At 37.7% G+C, this 27308-nt stretch overlaps 1 protein-coding gene across 4 annotated transcripts in view; it reads right to left on the minus strand.

Annotated features, from left to right (window-relative positions):
- The window catches only part of CEP350 (centrosomal protein 350), a 133051-nt gene extending 111489 nt beyond the window's left edge, over positions 1–21562 (minus strand). For 2 of the 4 annotated variants that reach the window (XM_061183055.1, XM_061183053.1), the window contains exons 1-5: positions 21250–21562; positions 6782–6867; positions 5707–5753; positions 3498–3612; positions 2492–2651 (exon numbers count right to left, since the gene is read on the minus strand). In XM_061183055.1, coding sequence (XP_061039038.1) covers positions 2492–2651; positions 3498–3612; positions 5707–5753; positions 6782–6854 — 395 coding nt within the window. In that variant the 5' untranslated portion in view covers positions 6855–6867; positions 21250–21562. The remainder of the gene's footprint in view (positions 1–2491; positions 2652–3497; positions 3613–5706; positions 5754–6781; positions 6868–21249) is intronic. The other 2 variants (XM_061183054.1, XM_061183056.1) reach the window with 2 other exon arrangements.
- Positions 21563–27308: the final 5746 nt, after the last annotated feature.

Genomic DNA, 27308 nt, shown 5'->3' on the forward strand with positions numbered 1-27308 from the left:
AACAAAATTACCATTACTACCATTAAAATTCAATGCTCAATGCCTCCTGTGTATCAAAGTTTAGATTATGGCAAATAATCTAAATCATAATCTGCATATTATAAAATAAGAAATATGCAAAAGAGGCATAGAGAGATTTCCTAAAGAACCCCAGAAAACAGGATTACAATCTGACTTTGCATATTCACTGGACACTATTACCAAAATGTACATTTTACTTCTCCATGAAATCTTAAGAACTAGGAAAAGAAAGTTCTCAAATTCTGACATTTCATATGTATAACTGCTAAATAATGTACCAAATTAGCAAATAGATTGGGAGTAGAAATAAAGTGGAAGTACAGTAAATATTTTCCTCCAAATAAATGTGGTTAGTAAAGTTTAACCTCTCTGAAAAACAGACAACTTTTCTGGAAGCTTCAAATTATGTAAAGCATATCTAGAAACACCAGAATAAGCAAAGAAGACTGGACACAGCCAAAGTACATATCACAAAGTCCATGTTCTCTACTCATAAAAACACTAGCAAAAGTATTCCTTCACAAACTATTTTTATTTTACATATCATTCTAATAAGTTATATTTTAGGAACAGAGCAGTTAATTAAAAGGGAGGTTAATGAAGACAAGCCTCAGCAGTAGGAAGAATACATGAAAAACTACCCAACAGGGACTTCCTTGGTGGCGCAGTGGTTAAGAATCTGTCTGCCAATGCAGGGGACACGGGTTCGATCCATGGTCTGGGAAGATCCCACATGCTGCGGAGCAACTAAGCCCATGTGCCACAGCTACTCCTACACTCTAGAGCCCGTGAGCCACAACTACTGAGCCTGCGTGCCACAACTACTGAAGCCCGCACGCCCTGGAGCCCGCGCACAGCAACTACTGAGCCTGCGCGCCACAACTACTGAGCCCATGCTTTGCAACTACTGAAGCCCACACCCTCTAGGGCCTGGATGCTGCAACTACTGAGACCTGCGCGCCAAGAGCCCGTGCTCCGCAACAAGAGAAGGCACCGCAATGAGAAGCCTGTGCACCTCAATGAAGAGTAGTCCCCGCTCGCCACAACTAGAGAAAGCCCGTGCGCAGCAACGAAGACCCAACACAGCCAAAAAATAAATAAATAAATAAATAAATTTTTTTTTAAAGAAAAGAAAAAGAAAAACTACCCAACAAAGTTATAAAAGCAGATAAACAACCATCTGAACCTGCAAGGTCTGAAAGAGCAGAATTTACCACATGTGGCAACTGAGCACTTGAATGTGGTTAGTCCAAACTGAGATGTGCTATAATGTAAATTACATACCAGATTTAAAAGATTTAAAACAAAAAAGAATGCAAAACATCTTTGTGTGTGTGTATGTGACTACTAAAAATCTTTAAATTACATATGTGTGGTTCACATTAATGGTTCCATTGTAAGTACTGATCTAAATGTTTCATGTATAGGCATAAAACCCTAAATGCCACAAAAATTCTTAGAGTCATGACTCTATTACAGCATAATATGGTAATTTTGTATCTATCGTGAGTGCACGAGTGTGTGCATTTTTCTAAGGAGATAGTCCACAGCTTTCATCAGATTCTCACTGGGGTCCATGACCCAAAAAACATTAGACCCTGTTCTGAATGGCTGACTATTAAACAAGATGGGGGCTGAGAACTGAGTTCTGTAGCTTCTCTCTGTAGAGATCAAGACTAAATTCAATTATTTTCACTATCTTGACCAGACTGCAACAATTCACAGGTCTAAAATTAGCACATGTAGAGAATAAAATAAAGCATAAAATGGTAGGTTATCTACCATGTTTCAATCTTAAAAAGGGAAGAACAACTCACCAAAAAAAAAAAAAAATGTAATTTCACACAGTCTTTCAATCACTCACTCATTAAATATTCACTATACAGTTCTTTCAACTTTTCTATGAATATGAAAATTTTCATAATAAAATGTTGGAAAAAATATCTAGAATACTTAGTAAATGACAGGCACTAAGATAATGCTTTGAGAATACGACAGATTTACAGTCATAGATAAACTAATGTAATGGGTAGATATGGAATCAAAATATAACGCAACATGAAAGTGCTCTAACAGAGGAAGCACAGAGGAAGGGTTAAATAAGCTGGAGAATGAACTGGGGTAGAAACAGATCTGGCAATGTTTCATACAGAAGGTGATAAAAGAAACTGAATAATTCATTTGTAGGAAACATATTTATTACAATGGCAGTGGTCTGGAGCAAATATTACTACTTCTTCTCCCCAAATATTCCATCTGTAAAAGAACAGAAAGTCAGCATTTCATAATATAAAAGATTTTGCTTTACCTTTTTGGAAAATGAAAAAGGTAATAATACTAGATCCAGAGTGCTATGAAAAACTGAGAAAATAAACTATACTCTTACTATAAATACTACAGATTAACTCTATTTGATAATTTAAAAAAAACAAAAAACAAAAACAAAACAAACAAACAAAAAAACACTAACCTGTAAGAAACCAAAGGTTCACGAAATTCCACACGATTAATTTTCTTTACGTTACTCTCCAGGGTGGTAGCTCTGAGAGGACTACGAGATTTCTCTTTTCGTGATTTAGAAGATTTGGAGGTTGGAGCATTAACCCAAGAATCATCCAGGTATCTACCATCTGAAGAAAAAGGAAATCTATGGGAACATATGATATAAAATACAACTGTCTCTGAATGCGGCTAGTATTTAAGAAAATAACTTAGGTATCTATTATTTCTGAAATCCCTGGTTGGATATTATATAAGTAGATGGGAAAAATTCAGGTTAAATTATTACAGTAACTCAACTTATAGGGAAAGACTATATTCTGAGCAAACAATGCAAAATAAAATTCTACATAAAAAATTCCTTTTTGTCAAAAGTTCTGACTCAAAAAAAAGAAGTATCAGATAAAACCCAACAGACTCACAGATTAATAAAAAAGAATCACAGTATCGATGGAAAGTACTAACCTGCAGGTTTATCCCACTAATTATGCAACCACAGAATTAAATATATGAAAGGTAACCAAAGAAAATATTTACACTGTGTCAATTTATGATAGTATCTCTAAGACAGATATTCCAATTTTGATTTTAAACCCCAACAAAAAAATATAAATCTTAAGTCAACTAAATTTCAAAGTGATATACCTGTGGATTAAAAACAAAAAAGACATTATAACCCTAAAGGCTCAAAATCAAATTCTCATTAACAACAAATGAAAACTCACTATCAAAGGCGATGCAGTGGTGCTAAGTCCCTGATCAAAAGATGGTGAAAATGTCATCTACAGTCACTGAATACAAGGCTGCTTCATAACTACTCAGTACCAAAGAAAAAAAAACTAAATGCTGATGAGGTATATAGTCTCTGACAAAAGAACAAGGAAATACATGGGACTATAAAAAGAAATTAAGTTGAAATAAAACATCAAAATTCATATTTAATATATTTATATCTTTGGAATTAACCTCATACATACCTTTTCTACTTATTTTTCTGGTAGCACTTGCAGAAGATTTCTTGGTATCCATGACAGAATCAAACACAGCTGTACTCGTAGGGGCTACTTCCAATTTGTTTTCAATGTGTCTCAGCTAAAGTTTAAACACCATCAAAACAAACAGGTTAATCCTGTAAATTAACCAGCTACCATCAATTAAATTAGTTATTTAAAACTATATTGTCCAACACCTTTCTCCAAAGTAGAAAAAATTAGGAATGCTTTATTTTAATTAAAAAAAATAGTTTTCCATTATTTACTACTTAAGCTCTACTAACAACTGGCTCAATGCTGCCCAAATCTGGACAAGAAAATTAAAGAGTCTGTAGAACATCAAGGAGTTTCTATTTATCCTGCTGACCTATTTTTTTAATCGTTGAGTTTTTTAAAAGCAGTAAATTTTCTGACATTGTATGTTGCGTATCATTAAGCTACATATTTTGTGCATTTCTATATATTTTAATGCATTTTACATGCAAAAATGAGGAAAAAACAATTCAGCTAGACTAAAATTTAGGACTATTCAAATAGCCACAACTTTTCTTTTTTTTTTCTTTTTTGGCTGTGTTGGATCTTCATTGCTGCACGCGGGCTTTCTCTAGTTGCAACGAGCAGGGGCCACTCTTCATTGTGCTGCGCGGGCTTCTCACTGCAGTGGCTTCTCTTGTTGCAGAGCACGGGCTCTAGGCGCACGGGCTTCAGTAGTTGTGGCTTGCAGGCTCTAGAGCGCAGGCTCAGTAGTTGTGGTGCACAGGCTTAGTTGCTCTGCAGCATGTGGGATCTTCCCAGACTAGGGCTCAAACCCGTGTCCCCTGCATTGGCAGGTGGATTCTTAACCACTGCGTCACCAGGGAAGCCCGCCACAATTTTTTATAGTTTTATATCTACAGAATAAGTTTCACAATAAGGACAAAATTCACAAGATAGAATTCAGGTTTCCATATGCTTTACAATTTAAGTTGACTTTTGATATTACCACCAATGATTTTAAAAAGCATTTTCCCCGCACATGCTTACAGGAGAAAACTTGAAAAAAACAGAAAACAGAAAAAAATAAAATTAAAATCATCAAAATTCCACCACACAGAGATAGAAACTTTGTGTAAAATTCTCATTTATCTTATTTCAGATTTTTGCAGTGCAATGTACTCACAAGACTGGAATAATCCTTTATATATTAATAGTTCTGTATCAGACATTTTCCCCCATTTATATTATGAACCACTTATCCCTAAAAATTCTTTTTAAAAGCCCAATTATTTTTTTGGAAAACAACTATTAACAGTTCAGCTCTAAATTAGTTTAGCTCTAAATTAAACTGGGGATAGAAACTATTCCTATGTTATAGATGTACAATACTCATGTAGAAGAGAGAGAATATATACTGATTGCTGTATTCATGGGGCCAAAATTTGACTCTGCATTATGACCAAACCTAGGTTATAGTACCTTTTCCAGATCGATTTTCAAACCAGTTCAAAAGATTAGGGGACAGAAAACACCATATTCAGATAGTAAAGAAATAGATAATTCGAACTCAGGTAGAATACAAAAGAAAACAAACAAAATATATATTGGAAGAGTAATTTGCCTAGAGAGCAGATGAAAAAGAAAAAAGGAAAAGGTCTCTCTTTGAAGAAGCTATGTATCACTTGCCAAATTTGGATTCCTAAACTCCAGACAAGATTGGACAGAACATAAATGAGAACATTTGCCCATAATCATGCTTTTTCAGCAGTGCTAAGAGAAAAGAGACTGCTATTGCCACAAATAAAGAGGAGGTAACTCACAGTCCACTCAAGGAAAAGCTGTTCCTTTCATTTCCTGACTCTGAGCCTTTTACATAGACACAGCCCCACCTTCTCAAATACATTCTATGTTTTAAATCTTCATCTCAACATACCAATTGAGCAAATTCATTAAAGCAGAATAAATAGTACAAATTATCTTAATCTTTTATATGCCAGTGTTAATGTTTCTGATACTTAGTGTCTTAATTATTGCTTTACTGTCTAATAGTTGTCATTAATGTTCATTTTGTAACATATAGTATATAGCTTCTTACAGAAATGTTTAACCTTATTTTCTTATCAAAAAAGCACTACAGAAAAAAATTGTAATCTATTCAATCACAACAGGCAATCAATTTTAGACTAGAAAGAAATAAATGGAACCTATAATTACTTACAGCAGCCTTGGTCTGAGAAAGTGCATCCCATGGTGTGGTTATATCTGCTGGGCAATATCGATATTTACTGAATTAGAATCTCTGAAGTGTACCTTGGAATCTGCATTTTAATAAGGTCCCAAATGCACTCAAAAGTTTGAGAATCACTTTATTAGGCAGAACTATTCCCCAGCAAGTGCTTTATTATATTGAGCCAAAACATGATTCCTCTCCTATCCTCTGAAGCCGAGCTTCCCAATATACGGTTTAGTTGTATTAGACACTGATCCCACTAGTCCTTAGGACAACTGGACTAACACCCCCCCCCACCTACACCCCATCAGACATCTCTAACAATAAGCAGTATCCTCAGCTTATCCCAATGAGCTGAACAAATACAAAATATAGTATTGTACTGCATTTCATATTATGATATGAAAAGATTGGAAAACTACTCCAGACTTCAATCTACTAGTAGAAACAAGGTAACATCTATTTAGTCTTTCAGATAACAGCCCTTCAAAGAGTTTAAGTCTATATATTTCCCTTGAGTCATCCTTCTCTAGGATAACTATTTTCATCTCCTCCAAATGCCCCTCATGTGACGTGATATCCAGATCCCTCACAAACCCAATAATCTTGCTCCAGATATACTCCAATTTGTCAACGTCCCTCAAAAAATATCATGCCCTAAATTAAAGTTACCCCCAATGCATCATTTAAAAAAAAAAAAAAAGAGTTCAATGAGACTATTATTTTTGTTATCTGTGCACTACAGGTCTATAACTATATTGGGAGCTGTATGATATTTATTAACATTAAGTCAGAATTTGTAAGATATTGTATATAACTAATTTTACATATACTGATTCATTTTTAAAAAGGATGTTTTCCCTTACAAAACAGTTTACTATTGGGTGCCTTTGAATATAAGGTATCTTGTATATTTAAAACAAAATTGAATTTTAAAAATTATTTATCCACTTGTTCTAAATCAAAGCATATGGATAATTTCCGTTTACTGAATAGCCCAGAATTTTAGGCACATGACCTAAACAAATCATTAGGTTCAGTTTCAAAAAAAAACAAATCATACCTTGAACAGTATCCGTGCTTTGAGAGTTCCTTGGATTTGGTAAAGGCACCTCTTTTGATTTGCTGCTCCTCATCCTGCCAATTTACCTGCAATCACATCATTAGCATTCACTGAAAATCAATATTATAATATTAGTAAAGAAAATGCCCTATCTTGCCTTTCATGAAAGTCAGAAAAGAATTTTGTCATCTCTAAAAGTTATATCTGTATTCTCTTAAGAGTTCCTGATAATCTAATAACTTTATTTTTGCTTGGAAAACTAAACCATTAAAAATTATATCATGGGCTTCCCTGGTGACCCAGTGGTTAAGGATCTGCCTGCCAATGCAGGGGACATGGATTCGAGCCCTGGTCCAGGAAGATCCCACACAGTGCAGAGCAACTTAGCCCATGTGCCACAACTACTGAGCCTGAGCTCTAGAGGCCGCAAGCCACAACTACTGAGCCTGCGTACCACAACTACTGAAGCCTGCGTGCCTAGAGCCTGTGCTCCTCAACAAGAGAAGCCACTGCAACGAGAAGCCCGCGCACAGCAACAAAGAGTAGCCCCCGCTCATCGCAACTAGAGAAAGCCTGCACACAATAATGAAGACCCAACACAGCCAAAAATAAATAAATATTTTTTAAAAATTAAAAAAAAAAAAAAAGAATCCGCCTGCCAATGCAGGGGACATGGGTTCCAGCCCTGGTCCAGGAAGATCCCACATGCCGTGGAGCAACTAAGCCCGTGCACCACAACTACTGAGCCCACATGCCACAACTACTGAAGCCTGCGCGCCTAGAGCCTGTGCTCCACAACAAGAGAAGCCACCGCAATGAGAAGCCTGCGCACTGCAACGAAGACTAGCCCTCTCTTGCCGCAACTAGAGAAAGCCTGTGCGGAGCAACGAAGAACCAATGCAGCCAAAAATAGATAAATAAATAAAATATAAATAAATTTTAAAAAAACAAAAAAGAAGAGGAGTTTAATTTTCCTCTCGTTGAATGTAAGCTGGACTTAGTGGTTCACTTTTAACAAATCAAATGTGGTGGAAGTGACAGTGTGACTTTCAAGACTAGGTCATAAAAGGCATTGCTTGTTCTCTCTCCCTCTCTCTTAAGGATCCAGCTGCCATGTCATGAGGACAGTCCAGCAGCCCTATGAAGAGGTCCATGTGGCAAAAAAAACTGAGGCTTCCTGCCTACAGCCATATGAGTGAACTATCCTGGAAGTGGAGTTAGCCAGCAAGAGATTATCAATACAGAATTATGTCTCATTTTCTCTATTATAAATAACACTGAAATGAACATATTTGTGTACATTAATGCTCATTTGGATCACTTATCTAGAACAGGATCTACAAAGTGTGCTAAAACTGAACTAAAGAATGTACAGAACATGCTACTCTAGAGATCCAATGTTGAACTGTTTTCCAATTTACAATAACATGAACCCAACAGTTTCATTAATATATTTTAATATTAACTATGCTTTTTACTTTTGCTGATTACTAAGGAATATTAATTATATTCCTATTAGGGAAGAATATGGTTGCTTTAATTTGAATTTAGTAGATTGCTAGCAGGACTAAACATTCCACCATAGATCTTAATCTAAGTTCTTCATCTGTGAATTATCTTTTCTTGTCCTTCGCCCACTTACCTACCAGGATATTAAAGTTTTTCTTATTGATTTGCTGAGTTCTTACATTATAAATATATTAAACCTTTGTCATATTTGATAAAAATAATTTTCTTCAATGTCTGTAAAGGCAGTTCAATATGGTGAATATTAAAGACCCTAATTTAAGAAAAGGAAAAGCCTACCTACTAAGTCCAAACATGTAAAACTAAAGGTATAATTAATTTTAAGGGAGTTATTTTCACCTATAGTAAACAATCCTGGTTTATAAATTTCTCAGAAAAAATTTTCAAAAATGTTCTAAAAATACAAATTTTCATAGATAATACAATATGACTCTAAGAAAAGTCAATCTAGGTTTTTAAAAACAGACAGGGGTAGCAGAAAATCTAAAATCAACAAATATGCCAATAGTTAAAAAATTTTCTAACCATATTGTAGAGAACAAATGTACAGACACCAAGGGGGGAAAGCAGGGGTGGGGGGGGGTGGAATGAACTGGGAGATTGGGATTGACATATATACACTAATATGTATTAAATAGATAACTAATAAGAACCTGCTGCATAAAAAATAAAATAAAATTCAAAAAAAATAAAACAAAAATTAATGACAAAGAGCTATTCTTCCAAAGATTAAGTGAAGATTTTATTTAAGTCCAACTCAGCAAAGAAAATTGGGTTCTTAATTATTATTTGGTATCTGTCATATAGATTCTTAATGACTGCATTTTGTTATCTGGTAGCAAAATTTTACTGAAAGTAATTTTCTGATTGACTTGTATTCTATGATATATGAATTATTAAAAAATAAAGGTTAATTAATCAGACTTTACTGTATGTAACCAACACTGTGCATATTCCAATCTCTAGCGGCAATGCATATGTGAAAAGATGGTTCCTGCAGACGGTTTCAAACAGGGTACCTGTATTCAACTTGTGCTTTATATGTATGAGAAGTACACTACTTCATAAAACATAAAGTATTTTTGTAATGAGAAAAAAATTTTATAACCATAAAAACTTTAATCAGCTACCAACACAGTTAAAAAAATTAACTCACTTTACTCTCCTTCTCACAAAGATACTTTTGGTCTAGCCAAGTGTCAAGTGATAACTAAACGAACATGAGTTATTCTACATTACTAAATAATCTGTCAATAATTTGACAAAAGTTTTCTTTGGGAAGACTTCACTTTACAACTAAAATAGGGGCTTCCCTGGTGGCGCAGTGGTTGAGAATCCGCCTGCCAGTGCAGGGAACACGGGTTCGATCCCTGGTCCGGGAAGATCCCCCATGCCGCGGAGCAACTAAGCTCGTGGGCCACAACTACTGAGCCTGTGCTCTAGAGCCCGTGAGCCACAACTACTGAGCCCACATGCTGCAACTACTGAAGCCCACGCACCTAGAGCCCGTGCTCTGCAGCAAGAGAAGCCACCACAATGAGAAGCCCGCGCACTGCAATGAAGAGTAGCCCCCGCTTGCCGCAATTAGAGAAAGCCCGCACACAGCAACACGGACCCAACACAGCCAAAATAAATAAATAAAATTAATTAATTAATTAAAAAAAAAAAACTAAAATAAACGCAGGCTTCCGTGGTGGTGCAGTGGTTAAGAATCTGCCTGCCAATGCAGGGGACACGGGTTTGAGCCCTGGTCCGGGAAGATTCCCACATGCCACAGAGCAACTAAGCCTGTGCGCCACAACTACTGAGCCTGCACTCTAGAGCCCACGCACCACAGCTACTTAGCCTACGTGCCACAACTACTGAGCCCGCGTGCCACAACTACTGAAGCCTGCGCGCCTACAGCCCTTGTTCTGCAATGAGAAGCCACCACAATGAGAAGCCCACGTACTGCAATGAAGAGTAGCCCCCGCTCACCGCAACTAGAGAAAGTCCGTACGCAGCAACGAAGACCCAAAGCAGCCAAAAAAAAAAAAAAAAAAAAAATGACAACAATCATTTTAAACCAGAAGCCAAAATTACAGACCTCTAACACTCTGGGGGATGACCATGAGGGCAGTTAATAGGTAATAATCATAGCTAATATTTTCCGTGTTTCTTCTATGTGGGCCAAGGGCTATACTGTTTTCCAGACACTACTTCCAATCTCATGAGGCAACTATCCTTATATTCATTGTACTGATGAAGAAAGAGTATCAGACAGACTATGGAACTAGTCCAAGGTCATTCAGGTAATGAGACAGAACTGGAAATTAAATCTAGATCTCTCTCTCTCTCAAACCTCTGAAAGCCTCTAATGGTCATTCATATAATGGCAGTTATTGGCATATAGATGGTATAGATGGTAGCCTTGGGCATAGGTGAGGTTACCCAGGGAGAAAGTATAGTTTTAGAGAAGAAAAGAGCCCAAGATCAAACCCTCTTGCACCTCAAGATTTAAAAGAGAAGGACTAGCTAGCAAAGGAGATTGAGAAAGAGAAGTAGAGAGGAAGTGGAAATCAGAGTGTAGTGTATGGAAGCCAAGGGAAAAGAGTATTTCAAGAGAGTGGTCAAACATGCTGCCAAAAGGCCAAGCAGGTTGAGGGCTTGTTATTTGAAAATGCGCATTAGGTTTAGAGATAAAGAGGTCTTTGGTGATTTTAGTTAGAGCTAAATGTGGAGAAATGGGGGTGGCAACCACACTGTAATTGTTTGAAGAATGACTGAAAAGTATCTTCTAAATGGAAACTGAATGTATTCAACCAATTTTTTTGAGAAGTTTGTGAAGGAAAAAGAGAGCAGTAATGGAGGAGGGTGTTGGATTGAGGGTTTTTTGTGTTTGTTTTAAGTAAGAAGACTTAATCGATTAAGTATAAATGCTGATAGGAAGAATCTCAGGGAGGGGAGGAGGCTAGAGATACACGAGAGAAAATAAAATTGATGGTTGAAGTTTCTTGAGAGAACCTGGAGGTGAGGAAATCTTGAAACAGGCGAAGTATTCTTATAGTTCCTTTCCTCTAAAAGTTACTTTTTCTGTTCTTTTTCCATTCTCCCTATTTATGAACTCTTAGCCTACATAATTAGAGGGCAATTTCTCAGCTCTGGTTAGTTTTCTCTGAGCCTTTGTACTTCTCTTATGAGGTGAATATTTCGGTGATTCATGAAGTGTGGACTCCTTGTTGGCTTTATGTTTGCTAGCAAGTAAATAGTTTTATGAAGTTGCAGCCTTACTTGATTTATAGGTGTTCCTGCTTTTTATTTATATCACTTTTAACTGGATTCTTTGAATATCATTTATCATAGCTTTAGTGAAACTGTGTTTCCATTCTCTGTGGCAAATTAGAGTCATCCTTAGCTAACTTTTAGAAGTTAGCTGTCTGTCCCTCTCACACCACCACTCCCCACTGCTTTTGCAGCCCTCTCCTTCCCATACGCACACATAAGCCATTTTTATATTTTGAGCCATTGTTTGGAGCTTTTATTTATATTTTACATGATGCAAATAGAACTCTGTCAAATATAGGTTCTTTTTTAGTTCTTGTGATATCCGACTTTAGTCTGAACAAAGCAATATTGTTCATTTATGCTCTGACTTTTACATGAAACAACTTGTTTCTCTACAAGATGCCAGTTAAACTCACTGTAAAATGGACACTAAAATAAAACTCTTGAGTCACATAAATAACAAAAGTATTCTTAGGCTTTCTGAAAATTAAGTTCGCAGTATAGTAAGGAGGCAAAGTGCAAGACAGTGATATAGATCCTGTGTTACTGGTTTCTGAAACTATGGTCAGATCTTCTCTCTGATTACCTAACCCACATAACCAACTGCTTATTCAGAAATCTCAAAGACACATCAAACTCATCATCTCTAAAAGCCAAGTCATGATTATTCCCAAAAAACAAACTTGAGGTATTCCCTATCACACTCCAGTTGCACAAGCAAGAAATATCCACAAGAGGTGACTGATAATACTATATGACCGCTAAGATCCTTTTCCCCTTTGAATTTAATAATCTATACCACCAATTCTCAGAGCGTGGTCCAGGCATCCTTGAGGGTCTACGAGACCGTTTCAAGAACGTCTTTAAGGGCTTCCCTGGTGGCGCAGTGGTTGAGAATCTGCCTGCCAATGCAGGGGACACGGGTTCGAGCCCTGGTCTGGGAAGATCCCACATGCCGCGGAGCAACTGGGCCCGTGAGCCACAATTACTGAGCCTGCGCGTCTGGAGCCTGTGCTCGGCAACAAGAGAGGCCGCGATGGTGAGAGGCCCACGCACCTCGATGAAGAGTGGCCCCCGCTTGCCACAACTAGAGAAAGCCCTCGCACAGAAACGGAGACCCAACACAGCCATAAATAAATAAATAAATAAATAAAAGACTTTCTCTCTATTTAAAAAAAAAAAAAAAGAATGTCTTTAAAATCAAAACTATTTCCATGATAATATTAAGACATTATTTGTCTTTTTCACTCTCATTCTCTTGGGAGTGTGCATAGTGGAGTCTCCCGAAGGCTCCATGACATATGATATCACAACAGATTGAATACAGAAGCAGATATGAGAATCCAGATGTCTTCTATTAAGCCGGGCATTATAATTTATAATAATTATAAATAATGATAATTATAATAATGATTTATAATCATTATAAAGATTTGAAAAATGTCAAACAATGCCACTCTTCTCACTAAATTTTTTTTTGTTTTGGAAAATATAGTTATTTTTTATTTTAAAAATTGTGTATTAATATGATAGTTTATGGTTATTTTAAATAAACTAATAAATATGTTTAAAGTTTCTAATACAACAAATATCAACAGATATAGTCCACATAAAAGCTCTTCAAGTTTTCAATAACTCAAGAGTATAAAGTGTCTCCTTGACACCAAGAAGTTTGACAAACGCTGATCTATACCTATCATATGTATATACAAATAAGATATGACATTTTGAAATAGCCAATTCTCAAGTATCTTCTAGCAGCAAATTTTCCTTTCCCATTTATTGACAGCGCTCTCATTCAGTCACATAGACTCATTCAGCTCACTTATTTATTGGGCTCCTACTATGTGCAGGTACTGGCGATAAAAAGTGAAAGAAACGACTTTGTTCTGGCTCTCCCAGAGTTATTTTCCGTAACTTTGCTTCTGTTCTCTCATCTTTATCAGACCCGATGTAACAACAATCTATGCCTGAAAGGCTGAAAAGAAACAACCCTGCAACAGTCATATTATCTAGTCTCAATATAAAATGGACAAATTTAGTAGGGACCAGGCTAGGAAAAGTGGAAAACATTCCAGCTCTAAAACAGACCTACTACACTGTTCCATGTAAATTCTCAGAATAACCAATACTCCCATAATATGGTATACAAAAACAAATGACCTGAGAATTAGCCTCACCTCTTTTTACGTATAAAATACAAACCTCAACAACTACTTTTAACAATTAAGAATGACCTCCTATAATCCAGGAAACCCAGAAGAAACTATAACATCTGGCACCAGCTTGGCCTCTGGTGTATAAGAGGCTGGATAAGAATCACAAAGAACACAATGTCCCCCACTGATATGAAATGAAGAGCTAAACTAGAGCCTGACTAAAGGTACCCCTAGTTTTTTACTTAAAATACCTAAAAATAGGAGCCTATACTTTGTTTACCCTCTATCTAGTTATCCTGAATATTTACTCTTCTAAATTAATTTCAAGGAATATATACCTATAAATGTGTCTTATAGCGCAAGTCAGGATTATTTTTTGTCCCAAAAGTATGAAATTTTCACTACAAAAGCTTCCCTGATACAGAAGAAACCGTTAACACTGGTTAACTCTGCGGAGAGGGACTGAGGATCCAAGAAAGGAAGAAAATTCTCCAGTGGATATGTTTTCGAATTTTTAAAAGCAGATGCATTTATCACGTTTTGAGAAAAAAAACAAGGAAAAATAATTTTGAGAAGTTTCCTTCAACATTCAATAACTTAGCTAATTTAGAGGCTGTTAAGGAAACAAATACAACAACTTTTTCTTTCACTGGAAGCCGCTGTATAGTTGCTCCCACTTTATCTTTCCTCTTACCTCCCCACCTCCATACTATTATTTACATATGTCTCTTACATGTCACTGTGGGGATGATGTTTTATTCCTCTTTATATCCCTAGTCCATGCACAGTACACAGCACCCACTAGGTGCTCCAGACCTGTCTGCTGAATGATTGTCCCATTGATAAATCTCAGAATCCAATTCTCAAATGCAAACAGGGCAAAAATACCCACAGGTATTTCATATAATATGAAGAGGTTAACCACTGGTAAGCAAAAAATTTCTTTCATGGTAACATGTAAAAAAACAGTAAGCAAAATAATAGTTATACGTGTACATATGCATTTTATGTTTTAAAATAAGCCCAAAACTAAAAAGAAATTCTTTTAAAAAATACTCTTATTTTATAGATTTAGACATGAAAATCATGAATGAAATGAAGCCAGTTAAATGAAGACAGTGCTATTACTCATGAATGATTTTTAAATCTAGTTTTTAGGGACTTCCCTGGTGGCGCAGTGGTTAAGAATCCACCTGCCAATGCAGGGGACATGGGTTCGAGCCCCGGTCCAGGAAGATCCCACATGCCGTGGAGCAACTAAGCCCATGCGCCACAACTATTGAGCCTGCGCTCTAGAGCCCGCGAGCCACAACTACTGAGCCTGAGCTCTAGAGCCCACAAGCCACAACTACTGAGCCCGCGTGCCACAGCTACTGAAGCCAGGGCGCCTAGAGCCCATGCTCCACAACAATAGAAGCCACCGCAATGACAAGCCCGCGCACCGCAACGAAGAGTAGACCCCACTCACCACAACTAGAGAAAGCCTGCGCGCAGCAACAAAGACCCAACGCAGCCAAAAGTAAGTAAATAAACAAACAAACATGGTTGCTTAAGGAAAGTAGGATGTAGGTTTTAAAAAATCAATCAATCTAGTTTTTAAAAGGGAGAGACACCATGATTCCAAAGGAGCTTTTACAAGTCCACTTACAACAACAAAAACTTTAAGTGGTTAACTTTTTAAAAAATCACCTAACCCCAAATTTATCAAAGATAAATCCAATTCTTTTGGTTGCAAAAATATCCTTCCATCTATAAAAAGATCTCCTTTACACCATTATTTCTCTATAGAATTTTAAATGATTCATCATACAAGAAAGCGTAGCATCTACACAACTTTTCAGAGATGCATCTATATTGTTTAAGTGTAGTCCAACTTCATTTATAACTAATCAGAGAACAAAGCATATTAGAGCTGAAGTTAGGGGTCATCTAGTCTCATGTTTTTCAAATATGTAGTAATGGTACCATGTAGTAGATCAAAAAGAATCAATCTGGTAGGTTAGAGCCTGCATTTTTTAATGAAACCAAATAAAATTGAACTGAAAATATCAGGGTGTATTGAAAGCAGCAAAGGTATTTTTTTAAGTGAAACTTTCATTTCATTTTATATATAGATATATACATATCTATGTATATTATGTTCCCATGGAAAATCTATTTTTTACTGTGGGTGTCCTAGTCAAAAGAGTTCAAGAGGTTCCCAAGCTTTCTCAGTTCACAGAACCCTTAGTGTCTCAGTAATTTTTTCATAGTGCCCACAGGTCAAAAAAATATCTAACAGTTCCATTTATTAGGTAGTTGGGTCCATACAACCTAGTAAGTATTTATGTCCTAACAACTTAGTAGCAGCTTGAAAAATACATATAAATTAAAAGAAATCTTTTAATTACTAAATAACCACAATTACTTATTAATGGGATGTGTGCACCTAAAAGACATTACATAATTTCTCAGACCTTGAAATCACTTTGGACACGGCCACTTTCATTTACTGTTTCACACTGATTTCTGCACAGAACTTTCTTTTAATCACAGCAACCCCCAAAACCTAGCTTTTTGAAGACATAACTGTCATTGAAAGGAATGTGGCACAATCTCATGCACAGTACCTCAAACTAATAGTTTAAGCAGTGGTCTCACAGACATCAAATATCCCACAGATAACCCACAGTTGTCAAATATTAGTTTCCCTCAAAAATTTAAAAATATTCAACAGTGCCCATGTGAGTTTACTATGGTGCTCCCAGGTACCTCATGGCACAGTCTGGGGATCCTGGGTTTACAAAACACTGATCTAGCCTAGGTGCTTACTTTGTAAATTAAGAAATAAGATGTAAGGTCACAAAGCTAGAATAAAAATAAATACATTCATCAGGAATTTTCATAGATTAATTTTAACCTTCCATCAACAAAAGTTTTGAAACAGAATCTAATCATGTGATATTCTGTGGATGAACTCTGTAGCTCTCTGAAAAACTATATTCAAAACTACATTATGTGACTGTATAATAGTAGAAAAATTCTGCCTCGATATTTTCTTTTTCAGAAAAAAGAGTTTCAAAAATGATAATGCCACTTACAATAAACAACACAAAAGTGCCTAAAGTAAAGAAAAAAGGAAAGTCATCCACTCTCCCAGCGATAAACACGGCTAATAGTTTAATGTCTATCCTTACAGAGCCTTTCCTATGCACATACAAAATCAAAACAAAACCAAACTACATTTCTTTGCCTATGTGTTTGTTTTAACACTGAATCATATTGCACAGTGTAGTGCAGCTTATTTTTTTCACTCAATATTATATCATGAACAGTCTTCCTTGTCAGAACATAATAATAATTACAAACACCTATGTGGTACTTACTTAGGGCTTAAATATTAACTCATTTAATTCTCACAACAGCCCTGTCAGGTGAGAACTATAATTATATCCACTTTATAGATGAGTTTAAGTAACATGCTAATGGTCACAGCTAATAAATGGTTAGGATTTGAACCCAGAAAGTTGGCTGCATGGTCCCTGTGCTCAAAGAAACACTCAGCTACTTCTCATCAAGTGAATGTATCTATCCCTCAATCTATTAACAAGTGCATTGTATGTCACAGCATAAATATACTATAATTTTAACTATTCCCCTACCAACAGACATTTAGGGTTTTTTTTTTGTTACTTATAAATGTTGTAGACATTTATTTGTAATAATGTTAAAATGAACATCCTTGTAGATTTGTTCTAGTGCTCTTGTGTTAAAATTTCTGTAAGGTAAACTCCTAAAAATGAAATGACTCTATCAAAGAATATGTGCACTTTTAATTTTGATAGGTGATGCCAAATTTCCTTCCAGAAACAGTTGTACCAATTTATAGTCCCAATGACAGAGGAGAAGTTTGAGATTCATATTTAGGTTAAAAAATATTTTAGGGGGCTTCCCTGGTGGCGCAGCGGTTAAGAACCCACCTGTCACTGCAGGGGACACGGGTTTAGCCCTGGTCCGGGAAGATCCCACATGCCACGTAGCAACTAAGCCTGCGTGCCATAACTACTGAGCCTGCGCTCTAGAGCCCAGAAGCCACAACTACTGAGCCCACATGCCACAACTACTGAAGCCCATGCGCCTGGAGCCCATGCTCCGCAACAAGAGAAGCCGCCGCAATGAGAAGCCTGCGCATTGCAACGAAGAGTAGCCCCCACTCACCGCCAACTAGAGAAGGCCCGCGCGCAGCAACGAAGATCCAACACAGCCAAAAATAAATAAATAAATAAATACATAATACATATTTGATTCACGAAAAGTGAGGCCTGTTTTTTGAGTTTTTAGTTAACACATAGAAGAGATTGCCAGTTGTTCACAATTATCCTCTGATTTGATAATTATCTTCATATTAAACAAATGTAGACTTCACAGCTGTATAGTGGAGTCTTCATCCAGTTATGAAATCAACTATGGGTGAGCTATTTCCTCCAATATGAACTCTGTTTACTTACATATAAAACGTGGGAATTGGACTAGCTAGCCTTTAAGATTTAAAACTCCCAATGTTATAATTAAAAGAGACTTAAAATTATTACAAGTCTATAATTATAGTACTAGTATAACAGGTCAGGGTCTTAAAGCTTCCATTTTCTTTAAATTACAGTAACTATTGCCAAAACATCTAAGCAAATCATTAAAATAGTCAATAAAGTTTTCAGGATCTACCTGTGGCTTATTCTCAGCAGCTTTTTAATCCCAGTCTGTCATTCCCCTGCTACCTAGCAAACTTGACTTTATCTATGGACTATATTCCTAAGAAGAGTTGATGTGTGCCTAGGAACCATGAACTAGTGTTTTGTTTTGTTTAAATACTATGCCAAGACTACTCTCTAGTCAATTTATTCAGCCAATATTTATTGACTATTTTACTATGTGCTAGGCACTGGGTGCACAACAGTTAATAGACAATCTCTGCCATCATGGAACTTACACACTAGATGAGAAAGGCAAATAATAACCCAAAGTAACCACTAGCAAATGTGAAGTTATACTTGTGATAACGAACAAAAATATTAATGCAAGAAAACCTATGCAATCTTTTGATTATTCAGGTTTTTGGAGCGATTTGTGACACTAGAAATTGACTTTGTAAAAAAAAGTCAATGAAGAAAATTACTTCACGACTTGCCCCACAAGGCAAAAATAGCAATCACAAGTATAGATGGCAAGTTAACTTTTTAAATCATCAATTCTATAATAAAATCACCAAGATGTCCCTACTTTTCAGTTATGCTGCTGACCATGTGGCTTGAATATTTGTTTTAGCTAACCAAGAATATAAACAATTTGAAGTACTAAAGATGACAGAACTCTGAGTATCCAAACAAAATGACAGACGACAAATTAACTACAATTTCTTAAGAACACTGTTCAAGCAAAAAGTACATATAGAAGTAGAGCAATTCACTACAGTAACTCATGGCTTGTTACTAATTAACATAATGCTATGAAAATACTAATGTTTTTAAAGTACCGACAGTTATCCACATAAGGAACTAGTGGCTTGTCACAATCTTTTAGATTTTAAAAAACCAAATGCCAGAAGTATCTATATTAATATTCAATTTTAAATAAAACTAATTCTATGACATTAACTAGACGTGATCACTTCGCAATAAATACAAAGATCGAATCATTATGCTATACGCCTGAAACCAGTATGTCAATTATACCTCAATAAAAATAAAGAAAAATGTTAAAGTCTTAGATCATCTGTGGAAATAAGACCATCATTCACATAAATAAATGAACTTCCTTGTTCATTTATTTATTCCCAGTCAATTTCCACAACTGCAAAATAAGGACATTTGTCAAATCTACCTCACAAAATTGCTATGAGGACTAAATAATTTATGTAGAGGCACACCAAAAAATGATGTAAGTTATTTTAGACAGCAGTTTCTTTTTGCTCCCACTATAACTTACAGCTATTTCACAAACAACAAAATTCGTTAGATAGGGACTTCATCTCCTTTCTTCTGACCATGATATGGTAAAAGTGTTATAAATGGGCAAAAGACTAGCAATCAGACCATTAGAAAAAAATTCTAAACTTCATAACTCATAAATTGATTACCCCACAGGAGGCTGGCTGTTCAAGTATTAATGCTCTTACATAACACTACGCACCAATGTATCTCAGAGAATCAGAGAAATTCTTCCACATATGTATGAAACTGTTCACATATTATAACGCACCATTATTACAAACACAAGCCCTGCTACTCATTATGAAAAGTTGAGATACACATGTATTTATCCACACATACAATGTATTCTAGCTTGATGTTTATCTTTCTGATTAAAGTATCTTAAATTCAATGCAATGACGGTTCAATGGTTCAGATTTATTTTATTACACTGAATGGAGTTTGTAAATTTAGCACACCAAAACTAATTATTACATACCCATGGGCTTAAAGCAACTTCTACCATAGGTCTAACAACCAGTCCCCCAAAGTCACAATCTCATGTTATTAGCAGCATATTGCCTTGTTTAAACACAATATTTTAAACTAAGAAATTTTTTAAATGAAGAGTATTTTATCATTGCTCTACAAACCTTTTCAAGTTCTTACTAGGTCTGCCTAAAATAGCCATTCTTTAAAAACCCTTAAAATACAGGGCTGGAGGAGGTATCGTTAACATGGCAACATAACCATTAACGACTTTTCCAAATTCAAAACAAGGATCACCATCAAAACAAAACAATCAGGTGGAGTACAGACGTGGATACTGATCACTATTCCTGACAACGTGTTTTTTCCTATATGGAGGATTTGCTGCTACACAAAAACCACATCAAAATCTATACCTATGTGCAACTTCCTATCCGAAAAGGCAGCCAAATTCCAACCCATATTTGTGACATTAGCTAAATATCATTTAGCATGTTAGGCTACACTTCAAAGAGGGCAGGGGAAAATACTGACAACTTTCAAAGCGTACAAGCTTTTTAAATCTCCCCCTACATCACTTGTGAATAATGGACAGACTACATTCAGCAGCTGCCAGAGAAGAAGAAGATCAAAGTTTTCCCTATGCTTGAAAATGTTTATCCCCACCAAAAAGGAACAGAAACTAGTCATCCTTGCCACTGGAGCCAGTTCCCCGGAATTTCCCAAAAAAGCCTGATATCCAAATGAAGAAGGGACACTTCTCCGGAGAGCAAAGGCGAGAGGTATCTCACACCTTTTGCAGAAGAGAGGAGGGGCGAGGGACGGGGGACAGGCACTGGCAGGTAAGGAAGGAAATCCCGTCTACTGCAGGCACCGGTGGGACCTGAAACCGAGGTCTCAGAATGGCCCTCCTAGCAAAGCCTAGGACCCAGGGAGGCTCCTCGAGGGGGACGCCAGACTGGGCCAGGGCTCTTGGCGCCCCGCCCCGCCTCCCTCGCCGCCGCCGCGGACCTGGGACCGCGGACAGAGGCAGCGAAGGCTAAGCGAGCATCCGCGGTCCCAGCCAGGTCCTCCCGCAGCTCACCTGAGAGTGTCGCCTCCGCCCTCGGCCCCCACGGTGCATCCCGCGGGGCCTGGCGGAGGGTGCAGTGACGCCGCCCCGACCGGCCCCAGGGCTGCCCGGCCTGGCCTCCCCGCTCCGGGGACGCACCGGGTGCCCGCCTCGCACCGGCTCCCGGGATCCGCCGGTCTGCGGAGAAGGAAGGAGAGGCGGAAAGGCTGCCTCCCCTCCCCCACAGCAAGCCACCCCCTGAGCTGCGGCTCTCTGCAGTTCCCTCTGGCGCAGGTCTGGCCCGGCTCCCCCGCCCGGGAGTCACTTCAGCAGCGGCGGCCCAGTCGCCATTACAGCCCAACAACTGACACGGAGGAGGAGCGGCGCCAGCAGCAGTGGCGGTGGCGCCGGCGCGAGGCAGGGCGGGAGCAGTGGGGGGGCGGGGGGGGCGGGGGGGGTGGGGGGGGTGTCCAGGCAAAACTCGCGAGAACTGTCCCGAGTCGGTTCCAGAGGAATGCAACCTTCGGTTAGGGCCATGCTAAGTGTGGCCAAAAGGCGAGTGTGAGATAAAACGAGGAGAGGAAGCTCGAGGGCGCCATGTTTGGTGTGGCGAAGGTTGAGCCTTGCAGGTCTTGGGAGGAGCCAAAGTAGATCCGCAGCGGAGACCTTCCCCTCACCCCCCGCCCCCCGCGCTCTTTCGTCTAACTGGGCCTTCTGGGTACGCATTTCACCCCCGGCCGAAAAAAACAAGCTGAGGTTATGACAAGGATGAGCTCGAAGTCTGAAAACTGCAGCTTCTCAGTGTTTACGATGTTTCACCAGTTGTCCAAATAAATCTTCTGTACCCCAGTCAGTTTCAGAGTAATTGCAGCTCTGCGGCGGCGGCAGTTACCCACTGCTGGCACTGTGGCCGTTTCATTCGCGAGGGTTACAGTTCTGTTCAGCATGCACTCTGTCTAGTGGCTTAAGACTCCAGAGCAAGTAAAACGGAGTTTCCTCCCCTTAGGTGTTGGCATTGATATAACTGTGCTTTAAGAGACTCTATGATCACCATATCGTCTACCATCCTTATCCACTTTCCCCAATCCCTGCATGGTGAATTCTATGATCTGTCAAGACTTAGCTTAAATGACATCTCTTTTGCAAATAATGCCACCTTCTGCTAGGTGCTCACGGCAAACAAGCTCTCCACCCGTCACTTTCCTCCACCTTCTGAACTCATATAGCTATTTATCCAGAGACTGTTTCTCGTCTTGAGGACTCTTTTTTTTCTCTTCTCTTTATACACCAACAGGGCCTAGCATAGTAACTGGAACATTGTAGGTGCTTAGTAAATGCTTGTCGAGTGGATCTTAATAAAAGCTGGAGGCAGTAACTGCCCCCTCTCTTAGGGCCTATAGCTGTGCCTGAATAGGAGGTAAATAGATGTACAAAAATCCTGCACATATGTAAAATGTGTACTGTGTCTCCAGGAAGCTGTGCTGGGGGGAAAAACAGGAAATGTGGGTATCCCAGTGGTGCAAGTGGTAGCAAGAAAAACAACATAAGGAAAGAGTTAATTAAGTTTTCCCCAACCTTTCTATGTAAAGCAGTGGGATAGATGCTTTTCATGTTATTTTACTGAATTTATTCAACCATCTTATTAAGTATTATACTCATTTTGTTAAAGTGCTGAAAAGCTAAGTAATTTGCCCAATATTACACCATGAATAAAAAGCAGGTGTAAAATTTGAGGTCTCCCTTACTCCAAAGGCTATTTATATTTTTTTCACCCCCATGCTACCCCCCTGGGCAACAGAGAAAACACCAAAATTCCTGTCACTGTGTGGGGAGCAATGCTATCGTCATATCAGCCTATGCACGATTTCCACCTCTTATACCTTGTACTGATCTTTGGCCTCTCCTTCACTTTGAAAATAACTTCGACACATCAACCCCTCTCCTTTTCAACATCCTATAACTCCTATTGTTTATACCCTACAGGTTGGCTCCTGAGTATATTGTTTTGTACTGTTTGCTCTTTCATGAGTGTAATTAATCTCTTGAACAAGATTGGAAGCTTAATGAGGAAAGGTTTTTTACCCTGCCAGTAGTGCTAGGCACAGTGCTAGGCACATAATAGGTATTTAATGTAGCTCCCTTTTTTTCCTACTTCTTAGTAGACACCAAGATCAGATTTTTCTGAACTTTATATTCTTTGTTGAGTAATGTAGCTTTGACTCTCAACTTTCTTGGAGAACTTGATCTTAGCCCCAAACTTCAGACTGAATCTCCAACTGTCTTACCCATCTCCACATAGATACAGAAGTCATCGTTACTTCCAACTCCCAGATTAAGTTTATTGTTTTCCCTCTCCTCAGTCCCACAAAGCCAGCTCCTCTTCCTGTCCTGTATTTCTGTTAATGGCCATTGCAAACACACTTCTGAGAACTAAGAGAATCAAAAGTTTTAAAATACTATATATTCTTCTCTATGCCTTGCTCCTACCCAATCAGCTATTGTCTCTAAATACCAATAATACATATTTCTTATATCTACTCCCCTTTTGTCCAGGTGCACCACTGCTCTTCTAATTCAGGCTCTCATTTCTCCTGCCCAAATGATTTCAGCAGTCTTCTTAGAGTTCAGCTTGAGTTTTGTCCCTGGCCTGCCAAGATAAATAAAAATTCCTCACCTCAGTCGTTAAGGCTTTTCTCAATATGACACCAGCCAAGCTTTCTATCTTCCTAAAGTAAGGTAGCACAAAAAAATAGAAAGGGCAAGGATGTGGTGTCAGGAAGATTCCAATTCAAATCTTGACTCCATCACTTGCCCATGACCTCAAAAACCTCCATTTTATTGTCCATAAATCATGACTAATTACACCTACCATATAGGGTTGTCTTAAAGATTAGAAATAACATCTGCCAAGAGCCTGGCACATAAAAGAGAGAAATAAAGAGTGGCTATTATTATTTCCCTAACTGGATGTAATATTCAAGCCAATTTCGATCTCAGACATGGCCCATTCATTCCTACTTCTAGACCATTGTTCCATAACCTGGATCACGTATCACCCTGGTTTGTAATTTCTGCCACGTTCCTTAAGTACGAGCTCAAAAGCTACCTACTGCAGGAAAAATTCCATGACTGCTCATCCTTTGCAGGTACTGAGTGCACCCCTGAACTCCACAATGCTGTGTACCTCCTTAGGATTGTACCTACTATAGATAGTTCTGCATTTATATTACACACCTTTGTCACATTAGACTATAAAGCTCTTTGTCTCCTTTACAGTGGTTTAAGAGCATAAACTTTGGAGTCACGTAGACCTGGATCAAATCAAATAACTTTGGTCAAGTTACTTAACCTCTTTGTGCCTCAGTTTCCACATCTGTCTAGTAGAGATTACAATTGTGCCTACTACTCCATAAGGTTTTGTGAGGGTTAAAAGAAACAACACATGTAAAGGACATAGCATGGTACTTTGTGCACAGAAGGTGCTCAAAAATGTTGGTTATTTTTACTATTTTTTATCAATTGAATATGTGCCTTGCATATACTAGGCACTCAATATTTGTTGAATTTAATTGAATGTTTGTTGGATTTAATTAAATTTGGGGTGAATAGCTACATGTTTTCTCTCCTGAGAATGTAATATTTGACATTGATCTCTAGACATAACAAATCGAGAAATAGAGAGATACAGCTATGGTGGTGTCATTCGCTATTTGAGGTTATTTGAATGAAATTATGTGTCAGGATTGGCTAAAGACATTTCTATTGAAATGTCAAGCCTAGGTGTCAAATCTGATCTGTAATCTTGTCCACCACCTTTTCAATAATAAATTCAACCATTCAGACTGCAAATTTCCCTTCAATTCTAACAAACTATGCAGACACCAAATTTAAGGATGGGTTTTCTGGTTACTTTCTTTTTCTAGATTCAGTCTTTTGGCTTAGTTTTGAATTTTCTAGGGCATTTGGTGTTCTGATGTGCAGAACTATAAAAAAACTAAAATTTATCAGTAAGAACCTTCTTTGACAAGAAAACAGAGACAGTCGTTTATCTTCATATATATAAATATTTGTGTATGTGTGAGTGTGTATGCCTGAGCACACAAACCAAGGTAATATTGGTCAGAGAAGTCATTTGACAGCAAATCCAGAGAGTGAAAGGAGAATAGGGATATCTATAAAGGCAGCATTTAACCATATTTGACTGTTATTAACAAGAATATTAAGTTGCAATTTTTAATTTCATCATTCCTTTTTCAATTGATATATAATAGACATACAACTGTATATTGGTTTCAGGTGTACAACATAATGATTTGATATTTGTATATATTGCAGAATGATATCACAATAAATCTAGTTAACATCCATCACCACACATAGTACCAGAATTTTTTTTCTTGTGATGAGAACTTTTAAGATTTACTCTCTCAGCAACTTTCAAATATGAAATACAGTATCACTGACTGTAGTCACCGTGCTGTACATTACAACTCCATGACTTATTTATTTTATAACTGGAAGCTTGTACCTTTTGATTTCCTTCACCCATTTCTTCTGCCCCCACTTCCCCACCTCTGGCATCCACCAATATGTTCTCTGTATCTATGAGTTTGGTTTTTCTTTTCTTTTTGTTTTTGTTTTTAGATTCCACATGTGAGATTGTACGGTATTTGTCTTTCTCGGTCTGAGTTATTTCACTTAGCACAATGCCTTCATAGTCCATCCATGTTGTCACAAATGGCAAGATTTCATTTTTTTTATGGCTGAATAATAGAATATTGTGGCATATATATATATATTATATATATATATCTCACATTTTCTTTAGCCATTCATCTGTTGATAAGCACTTAGTTTGTTTCCGTATCTTGACTATTATAAATAATGCTGCGATGAACATGGGGGTGAATATATCTTTACAAGTTAAGTGTTTTCATTTTATTCAAATGAATACCCAGAAGTGGAATTGCTGGATCATATGGCAATTCTATTTTTAACTTTCTGAGGAACTTCCATACTGTTTTCCGTAGTAGTGGCTGCACTAATTTTACATATCCACCAACAATGTACAAGGGTTCCCTTTGCTCCATGTCCTCATCAGCACTTGTTATCTCTTGTCTCTTTGATAATAGCCATTATAACAAGTGTGAGGTGACATCTCCCTGTGGTTTTGATTTGCATTTCCCTGCTGATTAGCCATGTAGAGCATCTTTTCATGTACCTGTTGTCCATCTGCATGTCTTCTTTGGAAAAATGTTAAACTACAGTTTTTGAGTGAAGCCCTAAGGCAAACTGATAGCAGCAACCAGAGTTAAGTTATGGGACGGGACTCCGAGAAGCACATTTTCAAAGGAGTCATATGAGACCAGTTATGTGATTCTTCACATAACTTCACCAAAGATCCTTCAACCTGGTCACTGATATGAAAGAATTGAGAGATTGTAGATTCAGAGGATTTGAGGGGAAGACTTTTGAGGAGAGAACAGGCAGTGGGAATGCAGAGGTAGCTTCTTCCTTACCTCAAGCTAGTGAGAGAGGGGCTTTGAGGAGAGCTACATATGTGCTTCAGAATTTGGATGCTGGAGTAGTCTGAGACTGGAATTGGGCCTGGAAAAAGTACAGCAGCTTCTGTTCTGAGTATCTGATGGTACTCATGAAATTAAGTATTCCTTGCTCTAAAAGGGGAGCCAGAGATTAGTGAATCCCAGGAACTAGCTGTGGGACCCATGTCAATAGTATTCTACTCTTCGACTTAAGGTGGGAAGATATATAACATTTGCTTATACATACATAAAATATCTCTACAGAGGTACAGAAGAGACTGTCAATATGGAAGGAAACTAACAACAGGGAGTAAGAGGGAGACTTATCAGTTGTAGTTTCTTGTACTTTTAAAATTTCGAACTTTTTTTTAAAGAAAATGTTCGCGGTTTTATTGTATCATGAGGCATTGAAACGTCTGAACAAATCAATATCTGGGTGGTGAGGCAGCTGCTTTCTCCTTCACTTCTTTGGGTTACTAGAGCAACTTGTCAGTAAAAAATGTGACTATACGAACCATTCAAAAAAATAAATATTTTTAAATAAAGAAT

The sequence above is a fragment of the Eubalaena glacialis genome, chromosome 3, assembly GCF_028564815.1.
Source record: "Eubalaena glacialis isolate mEubGla1 chromosome 3, mEubGla1.1.hap2.+ XY, whole genome shotgun sequence".
In the NCBI taxonomy this organism is placed as follows: Eukaryota; Metazoa; Chordata; class Mammalia; order Artiodactyla; family Balaenidae; genus Eubalaena; species Eubalaena glacialis.